The 26,354-nt window shown below is 38.4% G+C and overlaps 1 protein-coding gene across 14 annotated transcripts in view; it reads right to left on the bottom strand.

The window, feature by feature from the left end:
- Positions 1–26,354, bottom strand: part of ARMC8 (armadillo repeat containing 8) — an 85,438-nt gene that overhangs the window by 26,067 nt on the left and 33,017 nt on the right. For 6 of the 14 annotated variants that reach the window (XR_012661568.1, XM_075099497.1, XM_075099501.1 and 3 more), the window contains 8 exons: positions 23,638–23,780; positions 23,440–23,537; positions 14,991–15,083; positions 11,328–11,387; positions 10,084–10,164; positions 6,417–6,492; positions 6,237–6,327; positions 2,574–2,634 (listed from right to left, as the gene is read on the bottom strand). Coding sequence is in view for 11 of the 14 variants with exons in the window: in XM_075099497.1 (XP_074955598.1) it covers positions 2,574–2,634; positions 6,237–6,327; positions 6,417–6,492; positions 10,084–10,164; positions 11,328–11,387; positions 14,991–15,083; positions 23,440–23,537; positions 23,638–23,780 (703 nt within the window). In the remaining 3 variants the exon portion in view is untranslated. The remainder of the gene's footprint in view (positions 1–2,573; positions 2,635–6,236; positions 6,328–6,416; positions 6,493–10,083; positions 10,165–11,327; positions 11,388–14,990; positions 15,084–23,439; positions 23,538–23,637; positions 23,781–26,354) is intronic. The other 8 variants (XR_012661570.1, XR_012661569.1, XM_075099500.1 and 5 more) reach the window with 2 other exon arrangements.

Here is a 26,354-nt window from a genome sequence, read left to right as displayed (position 1 = left end):
ATGGTCACTTTTGTTACTAGGATTCCAGAGAAATAGCTTCCCTTTCAAGCAAATCCATTATTTATCAGCCTCCTCTGCCTTTTCCCCACCCCAGTTGATTTTATTTTTAACATGTTACAGGCCAACCCACTGCTCAAACTGAGCAATGAAAATAAATTAAAACCATTTGGAAACACACATCCCTGACTGCCCTCCAACTGAAGGAAGTTTGAGAGCGAAGGTCAAAGTTCTCTTCAACTATTTCTGAAAACTAAAGAGGGCATTGCTTTGTTTTAGTTCACCAGAGGTCAAACAATTTGTGACTGAATTTACCACAGACTGAGACAGTGTGTTACCTTAAAACTATGAGATCCTGGAGCGACCCCAGAAAAGAAGAAATGAGTTGTCTGAAAAAGAGGGCAAGGTTCCGTACCTTCCTTCTGTCCTCACTCTTTCATCTACTCACTCTTTCATCTACTCTCAAGTATTACAACCAATTTTAGTCCATAATTTAAAATGTTTATTTGCACAGAAGCAGCTTCCATGAGAAAGTGGTCCTGTTGCTGTAGGCTGGCAAACCAACCAGTTTACAATGGTTTGACAGGAGTGCAGTTATCCATTTGGCCCACGCAGCAAAGCACGTGTAGCTCCACAGAGTTGGCAGTCTGCTATAGGCAATAACCTGCCTTTGCCTACAGGACTAGTCCCCCATTTCTTCTCTGCAGAGCAGAACAGTTCTGGAACCTAAGCATCCTGACAAGGACATAGCCCGGGGTTAAGCAAACAGTGGGGGATTTCTGAAGGGAAGAAATTTTCAAAACAAGAATGAGGCTTGCAGGAGCGAGATAGGTTGGGAGCATGGAATCGGAGCCCTTAGTTTGCAAGTATTGTAATGAGAAAGAAAAGAGATCAGGGAATAGGAGTGTCCATTTTGGAAAAAAGCTAAGTAGGAGAATGAGAGAGAGGGATGCAGCTTGACCTCCATACTTGCTGTAAGACCACATGCCTGTGCAGAACAGATGTCACTATCAATACCAGCAACACTGGAATGAATTGCATTTTGGACTTTCCTCTGTAAAAAGACAGGAGGGATGGGCCTTTGTCTCAGCTGACATATGGATTTTTCATCTGTCATTATCTGGGATGATGGATACCAAAATCACACTAATGAAAGCTGTACATATGCAAGACTACTGCCATGGACATGAATACACTTTGTTATTGAGGTATCTTACACACAACCTACTCTTTCCCCAGCATTACCAAAAAGTAGGACTTTGGGACAGTTCTTTACACTCTGGTGAAAGTTCTCCAGTTTAAAACGTAAGCTTGCAAGAGCCATCAGGGGTTTGCAACAGACCACAGTGAGAAGATACTGATCAGTAGCCTTTGGTGGTGAGAAGTATTTGTTGCTTGTAGTACACACAGCTACCTGCAGTGCCACAGACTTCCAGCACATGCTATGGTTATGCATACACTTATTAGCTGTCTGTTCATGAGAGGATCTGAACACCATGGGGGAGCCATCACAGCCACAAAGAATTCTGATAAAAAGTTACTGGGTCTCAGACCATACACCACTAAATCCTGACAATGCCTGCTTTGCTGATTAGGCCCTTCATGATAGACTTGTTCCACGAACACATGTCATCTTCTCAATCTCAGTACAGGGGCATATATGGAGAAAAAAAAATATTTTTTCAGGCATTTAAACTGCATTTCTTTAAGTCTGAGCTATGTGTTATTCTGTGGAACGAAGGATGCTAAAAGCAGACAAAGCTTTGCAGTCTGCCAGACTGCTACAGTAATTATCAAAGAAAGCAAACATGTTTTCTTATAGCAGTGTTACAGTAATACTTCAATATCTCATGAAGAAGCAAGCAGTGTTAGTATTATCTGATCTCTGGATGATACGCTTGCTCATCAACAGCTTTTTTTTTTTCTTTTGACTAGCTATAGAAGTGTGACTATTAAGAAAAAGATTACATTCCTACAGTATTTAATGAAATTTACTTTACTGAATTTCCTTATAAAGTCACATGCCGTGTAAAAATCAAATCCAGTGTTTCAGCATGACAGAGGTTTTTCGGTAACAAATTTCCCCAGCCAAAGTATGAAGCAGACTAATCTACAAAAACATTGTGAAACTTGAGAAGTCATCTGCTTGTGACAGACTCCATGTATAGACTGCAAGTATTCTAGTCTTGTGAAATAAGTTATTGAAAGACAAACCAGTGCCTTGTTCATATACAGAGACCAAGGCAATAATGTTGTTTCCATGTTACCTACAAATGGTTACCGAAGTGATTACAAACCTCAAATGGATGTGCGACAAGCTCTGGGATATTTATTCCTGGATATTGACCTTTTAGTATGATTCTTTATTTAAAACATCTCCAAAAAAGCCATGTCACTATAAATGCTTAAAGACACAAAGGGAAATTAGGGAACTAATTTTTTAACTAAAAAAAAATATCAGACCTTGGTGCTTTGAAATCTTCAGTGTAACAGTTTTTGTGCTACTTTTTATGAGACAAATAAACACAGGATAGCCCTACGTGAGAAAAACATTTTAAACTGTTTAACCAGCTCACCTTAAGAACGATGCAAGAATCGTCCGTCCGTATTGCTCCAGCTCTGCACATGGAAGTAAGGCTGTAACAATATAATAAAACATACATTCACTTATCATTGGTCTTTATGCACTTAAGATGTCGCAGAACAACCAACTGCATTAATGAAATGTACTCCCCTTTTTTCTACCATTGGTTTCCATACATTTGTGCTTACTAGACCTGGGCACACAAACTACTACAAGACACACTTTTAAGCAGATTTCTAGAACTGGACATCTTGCTGGAGCACCAATCAATATGTACGCCACACACTAGTCAAAAAAGGCCTAACTATCAAACTCAATTTTACAAACCTCTTTTACCAACAAAAAAACCCAAAACGAACAACTTTCATTAAGATAAAGGAGCAATATACATGCAAAGAGCATGTGCAAGCACTTGAAACAATCAGGAGAGAACTGATACAGGTTCGGTAGCCTGACAGCTCAGACAGAAATCATTCAAGCTGTGTATTAGCCTAGGTGATGCAGTATTGTTGTGACGCTTGTCCAGAGGCATGTCTTGATGCTCTGCTGGAATAAGCACATCCTTGCCCGATTAAGCGTCTGGCACTGAACCAAACCAGCATTTGTTCTTTATTAGACAACAGCTTAGACTGGATATGACAGCTCCAAGGTCTCAAACTACAGTGTTGACACACAACATCAGACAAATGCATAAGTTGCTTTGTTAATCTACATCATACATGTACTCCAAGCTACCAGAAATGCAAAGTAGTTCACCCACCAATAAAATTGGTTTACACTTTTTAGCTGCTTTACTACAAGGAAGTCGAATGAAGCTGGGAGATAACTGCTCTGCAGTCAGTGCAGGAACAGTCAAGTATCTTTTGTTTTAGCTTTTGAACTAAGCTATTGTAACTGGCTTTTATCATGCCACAGATGAGGTTAAGAGAATGACTGGATTTCAGCGAAGGTGACTTAAAATTAATATTTTTCAACTCTAAATTGGGCAGGCTAAAAGCGTACATAAGGTCAATTATATTTGCTCAGCTAAGGAGCAGTAATATGCTAATGTACTGTAACCATACCATGTTTGACTGCATTCCTGAGCTCCTTCCAAGTGCCCAGAGAGAGTTCTTTCACCTTAGAAGGTAGCATCACTGATCCTGTTCCAAACACCCACCGGTGACAGACATAGCTAAAATCCCATAATCGGAAGTCTTTTTATGTATTATTTCTTGGAATTTAAAATATAATACTCGACTGTTAGTATAGAGATCATTTTATAAACTTCTACTGCCCCAGCCTTGCAGCTGACAGCAAGAAATATTCATTTCACAACCGAACAATCAGGAGAAAACCACCTGTCTTGCAGTTGCCATTTAGTCCAGCTAGACTTTACTTGTCAGACAAAGTAGCTCTATTTCAAACATGAAATAAGTTAAAGTATTTTTACTTCAGGTAAAACAGGCTTGGCTTAGCTGGAAGCAATTCCAGTAATTTTAGTAGAAAAGGTTATTGCTCCACTTGTAGCTACAAATCACTCTCCCAAGAGGCTTACTGCTCTTCCCTCTGTGCCAACACTGCTGCACAAGTTAAGGATCCTTATTTCATTTCAATCAAGGGTATTAACTTGGGTCTTCCAGGTCTACTTCAATTGTTGAAAAACAAAGGAAACTCTTAAGATAGCCCCGTATGCCAGTCTGGATTCAAACAGAAATTTAACAAAAGGCTTCACAAATGCATAAAAAAGCCCTTCTACATCCGCATTCCAAGGACTCTACTAATAAATCATAGAGGAACTCCTAATTAATTGACCAAAGTTGGTAAGGCAGGAGTGAAGTCTAAATTAGCAGCCAATAAAAAGAGGACCTGTGACAATTTAATCTACTAATCTTACTAGAAAAAAAGAAAGATAGTCTGACTTGGAGGGAACCAAGTACAGAATGAATTTACAGAAGAAAAGCCAGTAGGTCTTTCTGAGCCCCCAGGACTGTCATGAGACTGAGGCCTTGAGTGCCCTACTAAGAAGGATAACTGCCCATAGACTAATTAGAAACTCAGTCTGAAACTCAAGATACTGGTTTGTCTTCCATTTTCCTGCAATTTTCTTTTTTGTTTTTCACCACATCATTTTCTTCTATCCTTCCAAAGGTCCACTTGAGCCAAAGCACTGCAAAGCAACAGCAAAAGATGGGATTGTCTACCCAACTCTTTCCAATGTGAAGCAGATCAGTAAAGAATGCCAACAGACATGGGAGCATTCATCCCAGAGCAAGGAGGCAGTCCAGAGCCAGAACAATTCTTTTAACAGCAGCTTGCCTTCATGACTTAAGAACTGCCTTATATCTTGAATCAAACAAACAAGCAATTTCTAATACTTAATTATCTATGTAGTCTCTGAATTCTCAAAGAAATATATAAACCAATCAGTACTGAGATTGCTACAACACCGTTAATTTAACTTGCCTTCTTCACTAGGAGCTACCTAACTAACCAGTAAAACCAGACTGCATAGACCAATTGTGGTTGGGGAGGGAGCTAGGAGGTCCCCAGGCAGACCTCTCACACAGAGTGGGATTACCTTCCTAAGACAACCCCCCCCACACACATATCTTTCTAACTGCTTTCATGAATGGGTTAAGTCATCATAACCTGGCAACATTACAAAAGAGGCCATCCTACCTACCCTACTTGTTCCTCACCCAGAATCTTGAGATCTTGCACCAAGACAAGTGTCAACTGAAATTGTTTGGTGAACTGAATCAGAGAACTCACTGATCTAGGTCAAAAACAAGACATCAAAGTCTAAAAGAATAATCAAACAACATACCAGTGACCAAACTCTTGAGTTACGTTTGATTTTAGCAGTTTATAGTGGTGGGTAATTTTATCTCTTTAACCCCCTGAAGTAATTTATTCCATTATTATCAACACAACAAAAGGAAAAGGGTCTTAAAGGGAGTTAAGTCCCAGCTTACGAAGTGAGGATAACAATGTTGCTGTTACGGAACTTGGTCACATTTTGTCCCAGGGTAGAAAGTCATTATGAATATGAACACAGAAATGTGCCCACACCAGAAGGGAAAGTTTGATTTGAACTAGAAAATTAATTAATAACATTAATTCTGCTGTATGAGTGCATGAAGCTTAAAGAATAATCTATTTTAATTAAAACAATTGGGAAGGGAGACTAGGTCTGCTCTCTCATCATCTTAGTGCATACAGTTCTCAACACACCACAGCACCAGTCACCTGAGGAAGTCCTCTGAACAGTGATGCAACAATGACACTAACTTGACATGACGATATTCCAGTATTTTACTCTATAAGGACATATGATTGACCATAGCTTATTCAAAGTAAAATTTATCATAAAATCCAAGCTACTTGCGAAAACTGCAGTTCAGCTTACGAAAATCCGTATGTCTGAATACACACTCCTGACAAAACTCTGCCCAGCAACATTTTTTCCTGTTTATGTACAGAGTGAAAGTCATGCTATAAAGATTACTAGGTGAGAACCACTTCTTCAAGGATTTAGAGCATGCAAATAATATCTATAATTATTCCTAAGATTTTAGATCACGTATTAAATTTGCAACAAGCAAAAAAGGTACAGTTAAAAAGTAAGTATTAAATTGCATACTATTTCATTCTAATTCCTGATGAAAATTACCATTTGGCTGATGTGAGCTGCATTTCAATAGGCTTGTCCCTTTGTAACATCTTCACAAAAATTTGTGGTAACAATTCTCCATCAACCGACACTGCAAACAATGAAAGAGAACTCCAGGTAATTCTAATTCAGCCAATCAACAAAATGAGTGTCAATAAGCAACAGCAGCATTATACTTACCATTTACAAGAGTCATTGATACCTGTGGGTTTTCAAAGGCTAGAACTGAGAAGCATTTCAATGCTTGCATTCGAACCTGTGTAAAAACATAAAGCAGATGAAGTATAAATGGAAATGCAAACTTAAAAGCAAAAGTGGTCTATACTACTGTATTGACTTGTAGAGAATAATTCTGTATAATCATTATGAAATGTAGATCGTGAATAAAAGGCAGATGGAAACATCTAACTTACACCTTGACTCTTGTGATCTCCCTGTTGGAATTATCCTTCTATAAGGTATGTTGTGAACTATTTGTGAAGAACGCAAGCGAGGATAAAACTTTGGAACCAGACAGTCAGAAATACTGGTCTTATTTGTGATGTCTCACAAACGTGCAAACAACAAAAAAAATGCAAGTCTCATAACAATAGTACCATGCCTTTCCAGGACTCTTAAGTACATAAGAGAATCATATATCTCAGTGACATATATTTCTATTTCAGATGCCTTTAAAGGCAAGTTTAATAAAATGTCTGAAGAGAACCATCCAGTTGGAGCGATTCTAAATTAATCTTAAAACAAATATATACAATAAGTTTTACTGCCATTACACAACTTCAGGTATCACTTGTACAAAAAGGATTCAGATTTCTTCATGCTGCCTCTTCCTCCTCCAGTCCAAAATCATGTCTTGATTTAATCAAACAGTATTTCATGGTTGCCTAGTCCCGCTAGGCTATGAAGTCTTTATAATCTCTTTTTTGACACAGGGAAGACCAACCATTATCATCTTCCCAGATGAAGAATCTAATTTAGTTCAGATATTAGTCTGACCTCACTTTCTACAACTGCACATATTTAAACTGTGTCCACATCTTTCCATGTTTCTGTTACCACATTTTCAGTGTGAAAACAAAGCAAAAGGAACAGGATTTTGACATAAAGAACCCTGTCACTGCAGAAAGCACTTACTGCAAGTTAGGTTTAGGCCCATCCCACCCTCCTTGACAAAAAGTCTTAGGAACATGGAAGTCCAAGGGTAGACAACAACAGCAAAAACAATCACTCTTCTGTGCATTAATTTTATACCTAATGGCAGCCACGGTAAGATCTCTTCTCATCAGCAATAGTGAAGTCTTAGTCAGGAGGAACAGATAACAGGCTACCTGGCTTCAGAACAAAAGCCAGATACTTTTGTTCCATTTACTTTTCAGACAATCTAATGAATACAGCATATGCTTCAAAGCAGCAGCAAGCAGAGGTTGTGTATTGAAAAAGCAGTGAAAAAAAGTCAAACCCACAGCTCAAGAGCTGTATACTTGCCAGAAGATGATGAGGGGGGTGTGTGTGTGTGTGTGTGAATGTTCTAATGAGATCAAGTGAAGTCTAGGTAGAAGTTAACTATTTTATATCATACTGCTCTATTAATTAAAGATACTAAAATTACTGCGATTACTATTTTCTTTGCTAGTATTGTCTACTTACAGGCAATTAGTTCAGTAGTCACATGAGAAACAGGGAACACAATCATTTGGAAAAATATGTAAATATGGTCTTGAAACTATTATCTGTCAGCCACTGAAAAGGTGTAGTCCATTTGCATTAGACATCTCACCAGTGGTGAAGATGCACACTTGTAATGATATAACACAGGGGAAAGATACTCGTAGAACCAGCTGGCTACAGGACAATCACAAAAACAAAGAAAAAGAGTTTATTGAAAAATAATGGGCAATTCTGTAGGCAGACCTAGACAAAATCTTCTCATTGGGACTGAAATCCCTTCTTGAGGGTTTCTGCTGTTTATTGATGTCGTCCTATTGCCTAAATCATCTGAGATACCTTGCTGGCCTTTACTGTAAGTATTGAAAAAATAGGCAAAGTTTTTAAATGCTGTCTTTTCCTGTTAAGTTCTTATTTGGTTGAATATTAAGAAACTATATAGAGAAGAATGAGAATGAGATGGCTTGTATTCTATAAAAACATGTAAGTTACATTAGAAGTCTGAGAATGTCTAATTACTGCAGAACATCAAGAAAGCAGCTAAGACCACAAGGAAGATGTTAACCCCAGGAGTATTAATAGAAGGAAGTGTTTGAAGAGCAATAAAAACCGGTGTGGTATGTACAGCTGGAATTTAAAGGCCAGGCCAAACTAGCAAAGGAGGAAATTAATAACACTTCATACATCTCTCCAGTAAGGTAGGACTACATATATACATTTTAATGCAATTCTGCATGGATGTTGTTGGTGAAAAAGCAGGTTTTTGCTTTAGCTTGCTCCAATTTCTGTATTTCAAAGCCGCTCTTTGAAAAAATTAGAGAAGGTTCAAAGTAATTAGAAAAGGTTTCAAGTCAAATATAGCTTGGAAAATTCACCTACGACACAGGGTGTGAAAGGTCAGCTAATGGGAGAAAGAGCAAAATGTTGCCTGATGATGGTGAAAACTAATTAGTACAGAAAGAAAACAGAAGTTTATCAGTCTCACTAACAAAATATTGAAGACAACATACTTCCGACTGGATTTATAAAACAAACAAAATAAACAAATGCAAAAAAAACCCAAACCAAACAAAAAGCACCACACGAGACTAACAAGCCCCTGGAACAGAGCGCCAAATTTCCCTTCACTTGAAATTCTCATTTAAAGACTGGTTTTCCTGCTGAAAGATACTTTAATTATCCTGCATTAGGCAGGAGATCAAAATAGACAAGCACAATAATCTCATCTAGTCTCAATCAACCAGTGAACAGTGTACTTTCAGTAAAATAAAAGTGGCAGGAAAAACATATTAGATATTTTCTATTAGATATTGTAATAAAAATAACTCAAGATAAATTTGGATACTTTGAAGTGTTTTTTATTTCCAGAATGATGACATTCATACTTTTTTGGGGAGGGGAGATGAATTGATATCTTCATAAGAAAGTCCATGCTTAAGAGATCATAGGATTGGCTTCAGGCAGACTTCAAAATCATTTGCATAGCAGACATCTTGTTAGCCCTCAAAAAACCCAAACTACACAGAAAAGCCTCAGAAAGCATTCTGTGCACTCAAACATTTTATTAAGTAATCTAGAGCAGACTCCTAAGGCTCTGCTCAGAAATTGAAATTTTGGCCTTAGACTGAAAAGACCTAGTTGACCCTCCTTGCCACCAAGTTAGAGGTAGAGTATGATGCATTTTCCCAGAGGTGGTACTTTCAGATCATTCAGGATGGCCTTGCAAAGCATAACAGAGGATGAAGCCGAGACTCAGGAGATTCAGTCAGCACAAACCACAGGTACCTGGTGGCTTACACACATTCCATGTCCATGTTTTCACAGGTATGACTTCCATTTAGGACAGCTCACATTTGCTTCTCTTCAACTTAACTCCTTTTCACATTTATTGTTCAACAAATTAGACCATTTTAATTGGGTTGCTAAGCGACTGTTCTCCTTTGGATCAATAAAAGCCAGGTCTGTTTTAATTAACGGTGTTTTACCTTCAGAGAGCACTCCAAAACAATAGATATTATTTTCACAGAAATCCATAGGGTAAGTAAAAACAACTGTTATTCTACAAATATATGTTATAGCTGTTTACTGTTCTAGTTCATATGCATTAACATTGGTTTTATAAACTTCATTTGGATCCCTTCCATAAATATACTTAAAACACCAAATAATTTTAATGTCTTACTTTGTAGGAGGTGGAGACTAAGAGATGTGCGATATTCTGAACAGCTCCATGGTTAAATAAGATTGTCTGATGATCTGGACCCTTCAAATGAAAAAAAAAATATCATGCTTTATGTTTAAAAGTACACGTAAGAGGTTTCTACTATCTGCAACTTATTGTTACATATTAAAGGTAGACTTGCTAACATTTACTTTGTAATCAGTTGGCATACCAATTTTTTTATAATAAAGAGGTACAACTCCTATTTTTATAGCATATGTCCTTTTCCGGTAGTCATTTCCACTCTCCTTCTCAATAGGCAATGAAATTAGTTTTCGCAAGTGAAGAAACATGGATGAAGTACTTATGTTTATATTTTTCATATTGGAAACAATTGAAAGCTCCTGAATTTCTCTACAAATCATATCCCCAGTTACTAATCTCTTCTTCACTGGCAATATTAAGCTTTTTCAACAATTCTAACTTCAGAAGAGAGTAAATTAATTCTGAAACTGTTTCCAGACAGAATGTGACAGTGCTTTGAGAACAGATTCGTATTTCCCTCCTACAGATCATTCTGGTTTCAAATATATTTAGCCGTAAATCTAGTCAGCCATCACCCATCAAGATTTAAATCGACAATGGCTGATACATCAACAGTTTTCTAAGATTTAAAAAGCATTTGGAATTAAACACAAATACTGAATTTTGCAGCAGAAAGGTCTCACAACTTCTGCAGTATGACAAGGCTCAATGAGATTGGTAAAAACAACATGGAATCTCAATGGGGCCTGCAACCCTCAACAGTCTCTTGTGAAATCTGATCTGTGACTTACAAACACCTCTTTAGAATTAGATTCATTACTCTAGTCATCTTTGCATTAATTTACACAATTCAAATTCAGCTTTCAATGTCACAGCATTAGTCAAGAAAATGCATCAGGTATGATTAATCTGCAAGTGAAGAAAGTATCTTCACTCCTTAATTTTTTGTTCAAATCCAGCTGAGTTTATGGGCACAGTTACACACCCTAGTATGTGACGTTTTGTTTTCACATTTGAGACAGAGCTGAAATCAGATACCTGTTATATTCAAAAGAGCACTTTTAGATCATCCCTTACCTCTAAGAAAAAAAAGCATAAAATTACTTTTAGGTGTAACATATCTGGTGCTTTAAGAGATGCTTCAGCTGCTACTGCCACCAAGAGCTTTCTACCAAAAAATGCAATTAAAACAGCATGGTTGAAGTAGGAAAACAACTTACATTGGCACACAGAAGTGGCTGAGGCAATGATTTAAAGCCGCAGCTATGCCAGTGTTGAAGCTGAAGAACAGATATTAAAATACGTGAAAAAAATGAATAAAATTAAAGTAAAATAAATCATATTGACCTAGATAGTTTTTAGTCACTCACAAGTACTAGTGATTTTTTTCAATGAGATGCACACATGGTAAATTCTGTGCAAAGAGGACGAATGCATGTACAGAGGTGACACTTGGACGTATTCTTTGTTGCATAACTAGATGTACATGAAAACATCTAATCTGTACACATTGTGTTTGCACGCACCAGTCCAGATTATTTAATGCACAATCAGGTTAAGCACTAATCCATAAACAGGGATGCCTTCAAATACAAATGTGAAATCTCAAGAACATTACGTACCATTCCTTCCTAACTCCAAGTAGCTCAGGCACCAATTTAATAGCAAGGCCTTTTGATTTTGTTTCTTTTAGGGTATACCGACAAGAGTTCCAAGAGCCAGTCCTATTACAGTGGGTTTTTTCTCGAAATATAATTGAATAACGTATTTCAGGAATAGAAATCATACTTTTTACACTATTTTCCATCATAAAATGCCACTTTTTAAGAAAGCAGTAGGATAGAACAATGTAACAATTCATTTGATAATGAAATTTTAAAAGCAGATATCTAAATGCAAATGTACCTTGGTTCAGGGATCCAGCACCAGGCCTAAGATCACATAAGGAAACATTCTCAGAACAGGCTTGGGAAAAAGCTGCCTTGATTACAGGCTTTATCCTGGGCCTTTCCCAAACACAAGATTTTAATTTTCAACTTGTGGTAAAATTATTACTTATGCAGAGATGTCACCATATTAAAATACAAGTTCCAGAACTACCTTTTCAAATTATTCATAAACCACGTTTCCAAATGCATACCTTATCTTTCTAATTTGACCGTTAAAATAGTAAAGCTTACCTACTCATTTCCACATCACTTTCTCTGGAAACAAATCAACTGTGATAGAGAGAATCTTAAAGAGTAAACTTTGACTTGCATTTTAGCATACCAGGTACACCAACCTGATTTCAGTTTACTTATTTGCTTATATGTTGATAGAATCCTGACTCCATATGTTAAAAACTGCATCTGCTCCCCCTGTAAATCAACACTTTCCTATGCTTAGGATGGCTCTTCTCTGGGGTCAATGTCTTCCATCAGTTAATTTTAACTCTAAAAATGCAGTGAGAAGCAGTAAAAGCAAAACCAGCAGCGATATACTAGGAACTTGAATTAAGGATTTTCTAGCTCAAGAGAACAGGTCTCAGCTTTTCCAGAGAAACTTGAGCAGGTAAGAAAAAGAAACCTGAAGAGTTCAACCAAACAAGACTCTGGCAAGGAAGAGAAAAAAAGGATGCACAAGATCTAAGGAGAGAACAGTATATGCAGGAACAAGGAGGGTAGGAGCTATGATATGTCACTATTAGTTTTATGAATAAACCTGCTAAGATGAGGAAAAAGAAAAATAAAAGCATCAATCCCTCATTATATGTGCCAAGCCTTACCTAAAGTTAATATAAGCTTTCGTATTATTTCTTCAGGAAAAAAATAGAAAGGTTCTCTCACTCATTGCCTTTTGGAGGGAAGATGGAGTGAATGAAGTGAATACTGAAACTTTCGGTACTTGGATTTTTTTTTTATAAGAACATACTTTTCCTGTCCATATAAATCAGAAAATCCCCTGCAAATTCTGCTTCACTGTATTAGATATATTTTATATCTGAAAATACAGTAATTGACCTTGATAATCAGACCTGAAACCCGAGAACTAGAGAAAAAAGAAAGAAGGGAGCATTTTAGATTTTTGCGGAACAGCTGCACTTGCCTGGGCAAGAGAGAAATGAGTTTTTGATCAATTTAACGTTTGTAATGATCTGTTTCCTCAAACTCAAATACTTTTGTTTGTTATGCAGCTAATGTTTATTCTGTAAATACAACTATTTCCTAACACTCATAGCCATCACCCTGCTTTTCTTGTGCATTCATGTTTCTATCTGTTCACATAAGCAACTTTTTCTATCCAAAACCTCAGATATTTCAAAACATTCACTGTAAAATTTGTTCAAGAGATATTTGGGGGGGGTGGTGGTGGAGGCATTCAAAACAGCACAGTGAGTTTGTAAAACCTTCCCAACTCTACTCTTGTTAAGTGACTGGACATTTGCTTTGTTAACAATATATTAATATGTAAATCACCAGGCATTAATGGAACTGCAAGGAAGTAACTCATTGGCAAAAAGATGATGGAAATTGTTTTCATGTTGGATTAATTATCTGAAAATACACAGCAGTTCTCACACACCCAACAGGGTTTATATTGCTACGGAGCTAACCCCTGATTGTATTAACTGACTTCTATAGCACCCTATAATCAGCCCTGTGTTATTTTTCTTGTAAGTCAACATGGCCTGATTTTTCACCTGTTCAAGCTACTTAGCCTATTAAAGAGGCTTTCAAGGGCCACTTAAACATGAGATGCCTCACATGGTGCATTTTTCTTCTTAAAATACCAAATTTTTTCTCCAATATTAGCTACAGATCTGAACTTCCATAGTCCAGTGTAGGATTTTATCATAATGTTTTCTTTAAACAATTATAAAAATACAACTCAGCTGCTAATATTTATAGTTTACACTAACTCTATTGTGTTCGGTCCTCAGTTTCACTTAAGAGAAGAAATGGAACTGAATGAATGTACATAAGTAACAGTCAAGGTAGAGAAAAATGTATTTCAAACAAAGGAATAATTCAGAGTTGCAGAAGACTCATTGTAAGTGTGAGGTAGAAAGGTATTTTTCAAGGTCAATACTTACAAATTCATAAATTTTGGAACTTTTGCATTTGTAGGTCTAGGAGATAAATGTGATCTATGACCTCTTTAAACTGTTACTAAAAGGGAAAGATGATGTGTAAATCTGATTTTCTGCACTGATTTATTTTAATAGGGTTACTGTATAACCCATAGGTACAGTAACTACCAAAAAAACCTGCAACAATAATACAAAAAACCAGTGGTGTGTGGAAACTTGGAGGGAGGGGAGGGAAAGACAAAAAACCTCTGTGTTTGAGGTTGGGTTGCTGCTGTTTTTAAATTAGTTTTCCCATATCAACAGAACTGCATTATATAGCAGGAATGAACATGTCTCTGGATAAACCTGTAACTGGTACAGTTCAACTGAGAAGAGCATTTTTCTTCCTCTCAACCTACAGTACCTCTTAGAAAACATTATCTGGGTTTGAAACAGCTGTCTTGAAAGTAGATGCAAGACCTCTACAAAGAGATGTTCACACTGTCTTGAGACTTCCAGAGGAAAAAAAAAAGCTTTCCAAAATCTATACTGATAATAGGGAGGATTGATATTTGCCTAGACTGGTGATTTGTTTAGTAGCCAAAGGCACAACCCTACAAAAAAGAACTATTTACATATTTTGTTTTACATATTTTGTTTTGTAGAGGAATATATATCAACCCAAATAAATCTGTCAGCAAATCCAGAGCAATAACCGTTCGGTCGTTACTGTCCTAATGTTCCTGCCACAAAAGGCAGTATCATCTTACACAGTTTCTTATATGCCAGAAACACAACAAGTTGCATAAAGAACATGTATTCTCTTTCTTACTTTGCAGCAATGTGAGAAGATCTGACATATGTATTCTTGTGTATATCGAGACCTACTGAGCAGTGCCATGAGGTGGGAGATAACTGTAGCATCCTGGAAACAAGCCAGAAAAGAAAAAAGTATTAACACTATGTTTCAGCATAGTTTCTTCACAGTTTGTTACTTAAAAGAGTACTCCTGATTCTGCATTCAGTGTTCTCCCTTCCACTGAAACCTGTGTGACAAGACCACTGAAGTAGTACAGGAGACTTCTGAGCCAAATACTCATGCGGGGGGTGGGGGGGGGAAGGTCAGTGCAAGTTAGTTATAAAACTTCTGGGATTTGTCTCCAGAATCTTTACTTCATGAGAAAACAATAAAAGAACAGGGGGGGAAAAAACAGACTGCAAACACGGTCACTGAAAGCAATTACTCCAGGAATTGTCTTAGTATTTTCTTACTACATGTGTGATTTACTTACCTCTTCTTTTCAGCTCCAAGTAGAAAAGAGCAGCGAGGCAAACAAGGTGCCAACAGTCCACCTTGAATTCTGTTGCACTCACTTTCTAACCCATTAATGTGGGGTAATAATTTCCTCTGTCTTGAAGTCAAACACACACTATAGATACTATTAGTATGCGTGACACTAATGACAGAGAATTCCAAACAGATCAGCCAAAGAAAGTCATTATATTGAAGTTCTGTTCTGAAAACACACCCAGATACTTAAGCTCTGTGGTCAATTACAAAATTACAACATTTTAAAGCTTTCAGTTACTTTTACCAGTACATTTTAGTGGCAGCAACTGCAGTGATATTAAAAGAAACACTGGTCATTCGAGTTGGAAATGTGGCAAACCAAATTAATAGACATAAAGGGTGCTGAACAGTGGAGAAGAAAGACTGAATGAGTCTTCCTTTCCAGAGAACTTTCGCTATATTGACCCTATCCAAGTAAGTCAGACTCTCTGTTTTACCTGCAGGAGCACTATGAATTGCAACCCTCTGACCAGGGAGGGGTGGATTAGAATTAGAGCAAAATCTTCATGCTTTACTGATTTTTCAGTAATGGAAGTAGCACTAGCCTGATTGTTTTAATGACTGGAGTTTCAGAGATACACAGCTGTTAACAAAAAGTTTTATTTCCCAGTTACCTGAGAAATTTCACATCACACTTTTTTATATCAGCAAAATAAACACATGTAAGTCTCTCCTATTTGTATACGTATTTGAGATTAGGCAAAGCTTTGCAATGTTTTTTTTACTTATACAATATAGCAGACTTATTTTAGAAAGCTTTGCTGCCAACAATCCAGCCTCCTTATTCTCAACAGAAAACAGGACAACAGAGCCAAGAAACACACTGAGAATAAAAATAACTTGTTTCTACTGCTTGTTTCTCAGTAACTGGAAAGGATTAATGTGCAACAGCTTCATCTGCCATTACTGCACCCTATACAGAGAAAGTTACTTAGTAGAAACTGGAGTTCCTCCAGGTACACCAGCCATATATCCATGTCCATTGCACACTTACATGCATAGGAAAAGCAAGGGACAAACTATTCTAAAGCAGTATTCTTAGGGTCTGGTCAACAGTAGCTCCATCTGATCTTCTGCCTTTACACATGGCACATATACAAACACATGATCTTTGCAGCTTCAGAACCCAAAGGCCTGCAGGGAACTGGTTTGGTTGCAGGACAATAGTGGACATTAAATCCACCAGTATGTTGTAATAGTGCTGATGGTCATAATCATAACCGACTCTCCCTGACAGAGGTAAGCCTGCAGTAGTGTGTAAACTAAGTGGGTGCTGGATTTTGGGTATACACCAACCAACACAGCAAATTTCCATGAGAAACCAAACAGAAGCAGCTAACAGGTCAACCTTGTTCTGAAGAAAAGCATGTTATAATCTTACAAAGCCATAGCAGGTCGCCCAAACCTCCAAGCGTCTCCTTCTTTGAGTTAAAGCAAAATGAACCAACAACATACCCAGGATTCCTCTGTGGTTTTACACATTTGACCCATTAAAACAGATTCTTGTCATTTTCTTTAAATCAGGCAGCTGGAGATATCAAGCCACATTAAGGTTCAACACAACATGCATATATACATGCTAAGAGGCTTATCAGTGATAAAGTGCATCTTAGCCAACCAAGAAAGTCAGAAGGGCAGAGGGAAGAGAAGAGAGACACCTTAGGATTCAGAGGCACTAAAGCTTCAAGAAACAGAGCTTCAAAATGTAGAGATGCAAGACCTGAAATCTCCTGCAGCAAAATCACTGACTAGGTAATCTGGCTTATTTAAAAAATGGCAACTAGAAGGATGTAAATGTTGGTCTAAAAGTTAAAGTCTAATGGAACTGATAGAGATATTGCTCTTGTCAAAAATAGGAGGTACAAGAATTCACAAGTAAAGAAATATATGCAGAGCAAGCTGAGTGAAAAAATCTGCACCTGATCAGTAATCCTTAGCAACTAAAAAGAGTAGCAACTAATTCATTTGCTAAATCATAGTGACTAGCTTGCAACCAGATTTGACCCTCGCGTCAACTGGGTAATTCTTATGGACTCCTCTGTGCAGCTGTCTTGTCTAGAGAGATATTGGCAGGCACAGATCTGCATTTTTGTCAGGCAATTAATACAATTCACTCATATGACCTGCCACCTTTTTTACATGACCAATGCACATCTGGATACTGCATAATGCTGCCAACTCTGAAGTGGTCCCATAAAAGGCTATAGGACTTCCCCTCCTTCCCTCAAGCTGGCAGAAAGGTTTTGCATCTTGTTTTATTTTTAAACTTGAACTGGTGGAATTACTTATGAAAATCAGATTTCAGTGAAAATACACGAAAATAACATTTAGATTGCTCTTCATCAACTAAGAAAGCACTTGAAATCTGTAAGAAGTCCAAGCAGGCAAGCTTTTTATCAGGAGCCACTGGAAATCAACCTGAAGCTAGAGAAGCGAAGGTTTCTGATGCTGTCTTTCACAGATTCTACTAGAACATATCTTCCCATATCCTTGTTTTTATCTTCAAAACTATGAATAAAAATACATTGCTTTCATCTTTGTATAAAATAATTGTTCAGTTAAACTCTTTTATTCAACACAGATGAATGCATAACATCTCTCTACCTGTATCTAACACCAGGGAAGGAACTAACAAACTTTTATTTCACATTCTAGACAGTGACATCACCATGCAATAGTTCAGTTTCACTTAAAACTCCAACAGTATTGACCACGGGAGTTTTTTGGCTGTAGTTTGATAGACTGGAAAGTTCTGGTAAAGATAGAAGAGGACAGAAATCAGGCCTCTAACTGTTTGGAAGCTCTACTATGGAGTTATAGAAATGGGAATAGAATGGCACACAGTGATTTGCATAAGATAACATATTGCTGACCAGTGTGGCATCATGGCCCAATGGTAAATTCCAGGAGAGGAAGGTGTTCATATTGGATGATGAAAAGCATTTTAATTTAGCATTTATGAAACTGGGCTGTTCCCGTACAAAACGTTCTGACAGGGCCTTTCTGGTGTCACCATGACCCCAGCAATAATGCTGTATATATGATATTAGGGTTAATGAATCCTTGCAATCAAGTGTAAGGGCTCCCTGAAATTCTACCAATACATAAAGAACTGTATTATTAGATATTCTGGACTACAAAATGATATGTTTGAGAAGCGATTCTTTGGAGGTATTTTTTATACACATTCTCATTTTGTTCCTTCAAATCAGAAATGTTGTGGGTATAAAAAGGTTAAAAACTCTTGGAAAGTTACAAGAAAGCTTCCTTAATGTTTGGGAGAAAATTATGTTAATTTTGCCCCTTGATTCTACTAAAATATATCCAACTTCTATAGTAATTTTGGTATGATTATTAGAAAAGAATCTAGAAAGAATAAAAATATGTGTGGACATTATTGACTTTCAACTAAATGCAAATAGTAATTATGTGTCAATATGAGGCTACATAATTCCACTTTTTTCATAATAATACCTAACTAACAAAGGATCTTTCTAGCAACCCTAGTAAGCGACATTGAGTCTACACTCATAATCTGCAGTTAAAACAACAAGATTCACAAATCCATTAAAATTTTGTCCGCTAACGAAGACTAGCTCAGGCAATTTATGGCAAATATCTGTATATCACATGTATTGCAACAAAATTACTGCCCATCCAACAGAATTCAGAAAGAGAGAGTTAACAGAGTTGCATTTACCTGCTTGGATCCCAGTTCCTATCTTCTTCATACATTTTCAACATACTTTTCAACATTAAAATAATATTTGCAAGATCTAGTCTTAAAACATTTCTTTGTAACAGAGGATTATTATTCTTTTTTCCAAGTCAGAGAACCGAAATTCTTATATTCATCCAAATAACTTAAATTCAAGCTCTCTAAGGTACAATTCATCATTTTACAATTCTCATTTTTAGGTAACAGTTCAGATTAGAGAACATTTAGCCTCACTGCATGGGCTCGGCCATCACAAACAGTTAGGAGGAACAGAAGGAGTAAGGTATTAGAAGATGACCTAGATTCCTCCTTTAGTAACTGCGTATCACTGAGCCATGGTGGAACACACGTTCATTTTGCAGCAGTTTCATTGCTTGTTAAATACCTGGTTTCTAATCAGTGTAACATATCCTGCTCTGTCCTGCTAGTCCTGTCCTCTCAATTGTTCCTCCTTCCCTTCATCAAGCCTGATTGATCACCAGGTGACACTAGGTTTTCCATCTTGAACCTGAACAGTATGGAGGAATGCCTTTCACTTAAAATGACTAGCTCACGTGAACTGGAAAAAATAAGATTTCTGAAACTTCATTCCTATTGTCTCAACAGCAGGGAGAAACTCATCCTGCTGCAGTGCCTTCATTCTCCAAGCTTCCTGTTAATGACAGACACAGCAGAGAACATACCTGCTATCTGCCTCTTCCTTCAAGGCCAGCATAGTAGCCACAGATAACAATTTCTCAATAAAATTGTATCTGGGTCCCACTGAGGAAGGAAAATGGGATCACAACTGAGAACATCTGTAAGGAATCATGCAGAACACCTTCATGGGCTAGGAAAGGTTTTCTGCCACTGAATCCATTCTTTTTGTTTTAAATAGACTAGCAAGAGCTGAAGCAACAGGCTATCAGTCAAACCAGATTTGACTTAATACTTAAATCTATTCAGCAAGCCAGAACACACTTAGCTACATTTTGCTGGCTAGTTCAGGTGTACAAAACACCTCCAAATACAACCTTACAATTTCAAAAGAAAAAAAAAAGTCTGCACATATATCTGCTCAACAGATCCATGGGATTCCATGTCATTCCTCACTTCCATTTGCAGAATGGTCACTAAATTGAAGCTCACACCCCTCCAGTGAAGGAAGTCTCCACAAGATGTGTTTACCTGGCATGGCAGCTCTGGATATGGAGCAAACTTGCCATAAGATCACAGTATCAGACACTAAAAGGCTGGCCTTTTTGAGAGTTCAGTGTTCATTCAGCTCAACACACATATGGATGGGTCTTCGTATTTTCTCAGTACAGGTCCTAAGCTCCTACAGTGAACAGCCCAAATGTTTCCACCTCTGAAGAGCTATTTTGTCTCTGTAACTCAACATAATTGCTGAAAACTGCCAGCAGTTTATCCTTCAATCTCCAGTCTATAAGGAAAGGTTCAAGAGGAAAGGTGTAGTTTGCAACACCTAACATTCCTGTTGGAAAAATATTCAGGTGATGTGTTTTTGTTTTTTTAAAGGAGATTTTATGTTTATTCTCTCCCAAACCTATTATAACTAGAAAGAAATATTTTAAGCAACTCTCTTTAAAGCACTTGTGTATCCTGGATCTTAACTGAGGTGTCCTTTGAAACCTCTAGAGTGACTGTAACATCCTTGGAGACACTGAGCTAAGTCATAATATCTTGTCTTGGAAATAGTCCTGGCCAAGGCTTGAGAGACAGCATCCTCCATGCATTCAAACTGCAAAGAAAATCTGGGAGAAGCTTCTATCTTAGATACAACTCACGAACCAACTTTTTCGAAAGTCTTCCCCAGAATTGCTGGACAAAAATGGAAAGCCATGGACAAACTTAATCTCTTATACTTCAGAATAGGATCTGATGAAGGCAGAACCCAAGAGACTGCTGAATTAGCCCTTTCATTCATTCAAGACCTGAAGCTATATGGAAATGGAGCTCCCTGGAGCTGTTGTGATCAGAAACTAAGAGGGAGCAGGGTGGCTAAATGAGAACTTTTAAGTTCTTCCTGTTATTCTCAACATCAGAAAACCAGAGCATCTGCCATAAAGTGTTGATTAGGCCTGTAATTAATTCTGTAATTGCACAGACAACTTCTAAACTGCTGCCTTGAGAAACGCAGCTTGCAGCAGTGGGGGTTGTGGCTATACCTTCCAAGAGATAGGAAAAATGTTTCTTCAAAGTATCTGCATTTATTATTTTCAAAGCATGGATTTGGGTATTCCCACAAGAGAAGCAAAAAGAAGCTGATTTGCAGAAATAGGACCTTAAGCACAGCCATAAAATATTAAACTTTCAGGCATCCAACTGGAATGGGAGATTGGAAAATGGGTATTTCAACAGTAATAACAAGGGCACCCTCACCAGCTGACCATTTCCTGTAGCTATGGTTAATTAAGGGACATCACATTTGCCTGAATAAGTAACAGAATAGCAGAGTTCTGATGTCACTGTTGTGCACCAGAGAAAGCAAAGGATGAAACAGAAAACCCAGTATCTTAGGCATATTGTTTCCACAATGTTAGTGGTAATTTATATGCTAATACCTGTTCTTTCACATTTCTGTACATACTCTTCTACTTCCTCTACCTTCAAGACACTAACTCTCTCCTCCAAATAGTGAGCAATTAATAGTTTCTGTTGAGCACTGATCCCCAGGAAGTGGTATGGATTGTTAATGGAGATGATAAGCCCTGGCTTTGGATGCTGAGAGCAGGAGGTAGATGCCCCTGTAATTATGAACTCTTAGAGGCCGACTTGGGGGAATCTGGAAGCATGAAGCAGATTCAAAGGAAGGATCAGACACACAGAAGAAATTCTCAGATCACTCAGGAGAGGTGCCTTCAGTGGTCAAACACACAATCTACATTAAGGGTTTCCTTGCTGAACCATCAAAACACAACTGGAAAAAAGGCAGTGAACAGCAGAGGACAAAGCTGGCTGATTATCTACACACACTAAACACAAGGGTAAGCTATGACTAGCTGCAGAAAGACTTCATGAGAGGGAATAACTAGAAGATGAAATTCAGAATAGGTGTATGGTAAAATTGAGTCCACAGAAAAAAAGTTTCCATACCTATTTGTTGAATGAAAATGTAAGAAATCATTAGAAAAGGAAAAGAGAACAAAACAGACATCATTACAGCACTGCATTACAACTAGACAAAAATCATTAAGAAAATCTGTTGAGGACTATTAACACACAGAAATTGTCTCTAGTAATGACAGAGACACCTGAACCATAGAGAAAGTATGAAATCAGAGGCCCGCTGTGTCCTCCTCTATAAGCATCAAGTCTTGCTCAGCAAGCAAAAGTCATCCCTTTGAGTGGTAGGGCCAGAGTGGTTATCACTTTGGGCTCCCAATTACCCTCACAAGCTGGACCTGCTTGGTGACCTCCAGCCAGCAGACTGGTGCAATGCTACCCTTCTCCTAGCAGAAAGAGACTGCTGGTACAGTACGGTTTTCATACTACAGCTTGCCTCATCCCTTACAGTGGGACAAACAAAGAGGGAAGAGTGCAAACCCTTCTTTCCCTTCCTACCAAATAAGAGACAGTAACTAAGTTTGGGCAAGGCCTTTTTGTCTAAGCAACCGAGAGACAGCACTACCTTCAGACAGGGCTCCATGTCAATGGCTTTGCCCAGTCACATTAACAAGTAAGCACCAATAGCCTTACTGCTCTCACATGCTCCAAGCTGAACTCAAGATTATAGAAATGGTGGAGGACATTTTATATCCTCCTGGCAGTTAAATTTAAATTGCACATATGTTAACTAAAAGCGAAAAATTTTGGAACGTGAATCTCTTCCACGTGAAGTGCAAACACTAAGCAAGCACCCTCACATCTGGAGTGGGAGGACAGCATTGGATAAAATGTTAAGTTTCAGAAACTAACTTTTACCAATATAGCTGTGATAACCGTATCTGTAAATACCATTTAGAGACAGTTTTACTCCTTAGCAATGCACAGAAGCCTGAATTTTAAGTTTTTTCTTTATCAGTGCGTTACCTTGTCGACCATCTCATATCAAATATTGCTATAAAATTTAGCTGAGCCAGATGCCTTAAATGTAGGTGAGAAAAGCTAACATTGTTCAAACAAGACCTCATTACTACCGCAGATAACAAGACCTTTCACTCCCAGCATCTCTATAGGTTTTAAAAAGGACATCATCTGCTTACAACTTACTGTGTATAGCAGATCCTCTGGAGTTACAGGACTGATGAAAATGGTACGGAGACATCGCAGGCAAGCTTCAATGAACTTCAAATCTGGTAACAGTAATCCTACAAATATAGACAAAAACTACTATTCAGTTTCATTATCTTTGCTTATTTGAGTACTTTAGGAACATTTACTAACATAGATCCATTGAGGGAAAAGTACCTTGCAATAAGGCTGGGATAATATGGCAGTCTAGTAGGGATTTGACATTATTCTCTGTACCCATTGCAAGGCTTCCGAGGACCACTGCGCATTCTGTTCTCAGTTCTGTGCTGGAGGTTTCTTGCTGAAGTAAATACAGCAACCTGGAAACAGAATTATTTTTAGAGGAAAATTCAGACAGAAGAGAACTTTTAAGTCTAGGAGAAATAAAAGTCTGAATCCTGCTATGTAAAGAAGATTAACCTCTAATAGAAAGATGAAGGCTGAACAAGAGAGTATGATGAACACTTTATTCCTAAGAACTTTTTTACAGTGTGTGTTTCTACATAGGATTTACTTGCCATTATGGTAGAAAGATTCCACACTTTTTTTTTTAAAACTTAGTGCCACAGTACATTTTTTTTCTGTGATGAGGTCTTTCTGAATACCAGGAAAATCCCAAATTTCAGTTAAAGGAAATAAGCCTGCAGTTTGACATCAATGGGAAAGGGAACCTCATGCATCTCCCCTAACACCTAGGGATGTGATTACCGCTATCGTGATGGTTGCTGTCTTTGGCAGTGATTTCTTCTGGATCACGGTTGCAAAATAATTCCATTGTCAAGCACAAGCACGAAGGCTGAGAGTAATCCAAGATTTGCACACTGATAAACGATCATATGTGAACTTAAAGAAAGCCCAGAGAAGTTTTAAGTGCAGGCAGGCAACTGAATTGTAGCTAAAGAGGATCACTTCAAGCTTAAAATACATCTTGCCACATGCATACCTTGGGTGCCAATCAACTTGCATTCTTTATACAGTACCAAGATGCCTAGAAGCCCCTTTGAACATATTTCACATTACATCAGTAGCACCGGAATCACAAGAGGTCACTGAACATTTTCAGTCTAAATTTGAGTCATAAAAAAAAGCCTACCTCACATCAGCAGAGAAGATAATCACTTGAAGTTTCACATAGTTTATAAGCACAAGATGAAAAACGTTTTACTAAGGGCTCCTACATTGCATACAAGTGAGCAAAAATATAACAAGTAAGATGACTTGGACACTGAGATACAATTCTCTCTGTATATGCAACACACAGAGTCACTTTTCTAGATTCACTGAGCTAAGACAGAAATATTCTCAATTCAGTAACACACTACTCTGTCTAGTTTGAAAAAGTCTCTTCTAAAGCCAGGCAATATACTGAAGCCTTCTCTAGGAGCTAAAAGGAGCCAGAAGCCAGCATCTGTGGATGTTGTCTACCTGGACTTCAGGCAAAGCCTTTGACACTGTCTCCCACAGTATCTTCCTAGAGAAACTGGCAGCTCATGGCTTGGAGAGGTGTAATCTTCGCTGGGTGAAAAACCAACTGGATGGCTGAGACCAGAGAGTTGTGGTGAATGGAGCTAAATCCAGTTAGTGACCAGTCACAAGCAGGGTTCCCCAGGGCCCAGTCTTGGGGCCAGTCTGGTTTAATACCTTTATCAACAATCTGGATGAGGAAATTGAGTGCACCCTCACTAAGTTTGCAGATGGCACCAAAATGGGCAGAAGTGTCGATCTGCTCAAGGGCAGGAATGCTCTGCAGAGGGATCTGGACACGCTGGATCGATGCGCCAAGGCCAACTGTATGGGGTTCAACAAGGCCAAGTGCCAGGTCCTGCACTTCAGTCACAACAACCCCATGCAACGCTACAGGCTTGGGGAAGAGTGGCTGGAAAGCTGCCTGGCAGAGAAGGATGTGGGGGGCACTGGTCGAGAGCCAGCCGAACATGAGCCAGGAGTGTGCCCAGGTGGCCAAGGCAGCCAACAGCATCCTGGCCTGTATCAGGAATAGTGTGGCCAACAGGAGTAGGGAAGCAATCCTACCCCTGTACTTGGCACTGGTGAGGCTGCACCTCAAATCCCATGTTCAGTTTTGTGTCCCTCACTACAAGAAGGACATTAAGGTGCTGGAACATGTCCAGAGAAGGGCAATGAGGCTGGGGAAGGGTTTAGAGCACAGGTCTGATGAGGAGCAGCTGAGGGAGCTGGGCTTATTTAGTCTGGAGAAGAGGAGGGGAGGGGAGACCTTGTCGGTCTCTGCAACTACCTGAAAGGAGATTGTAGTGAGGTGGGTGTTGGGTCTCTTCTCCCAAGTAACAAGTGATAGGACGAGAGGAAATGGCCTCAAGCTGCATCAGGGGAGGTTTAGATTGGGTATTAGGAAAAATTTCTTCACTGAAAGGGTTGTCAAGCACTGGAACAGGCTGCCCAGAGAGGTGGTGGAGTCACCATCCCTGGAGGTATTTAAAACACGACTAGATGTGGCACTCTGGGACATGGTTTAGGTGACATGATGGTGTTGGGTTCACAGTTGGACTTAACAATCTTAGATGTCTTTTCCAACCTTAACGATTCTATGATTCTATGAAGTACCCCACGGCTGAAGGGGTCAGAAGTAGTTACTTGGGTGAAGAGATCCATGAACATAATGCCCCAAAAGCTGACTTCCTAAATCAAAGACAAAGAAAAAAATAACCAGAAACACAGTGCTAAATGCAATTTACATACACAGGACTGCAAAAGGCCACCAAGGGAAGCGTAAGCAGCCCCACAACAGACAGTAACAGAGAAGAGTACCTTGAACACACACTCCAAATGTTTCCCACTTAGTAAGTCAAAAATTGCTTCTAAGAATCCCCTACATCTGAAACCTAAAGTAAAAGTCCAATAGACATATCTATAGCATG

Source organism: Phalacrocorax aristotelis, chromosome 7 (assembly GCF_949628215.1).
Source record: "Phalacrocorax aristotelis chromosome 7, bGulAri2.1, whole genome shotgun sequence".
Classification (NCBI taxonomy): Eukaryota; Metazoa; Chordata; class Aves; order Suliformes; family Phalacrocoracidae; genus Phalacrocorax; species Phalacrocorax aristotelis.
Note: the sequence above shows the minus strand (reverse complement) of the source record. Positions and strands in the feature narration are given on the sequence as shown.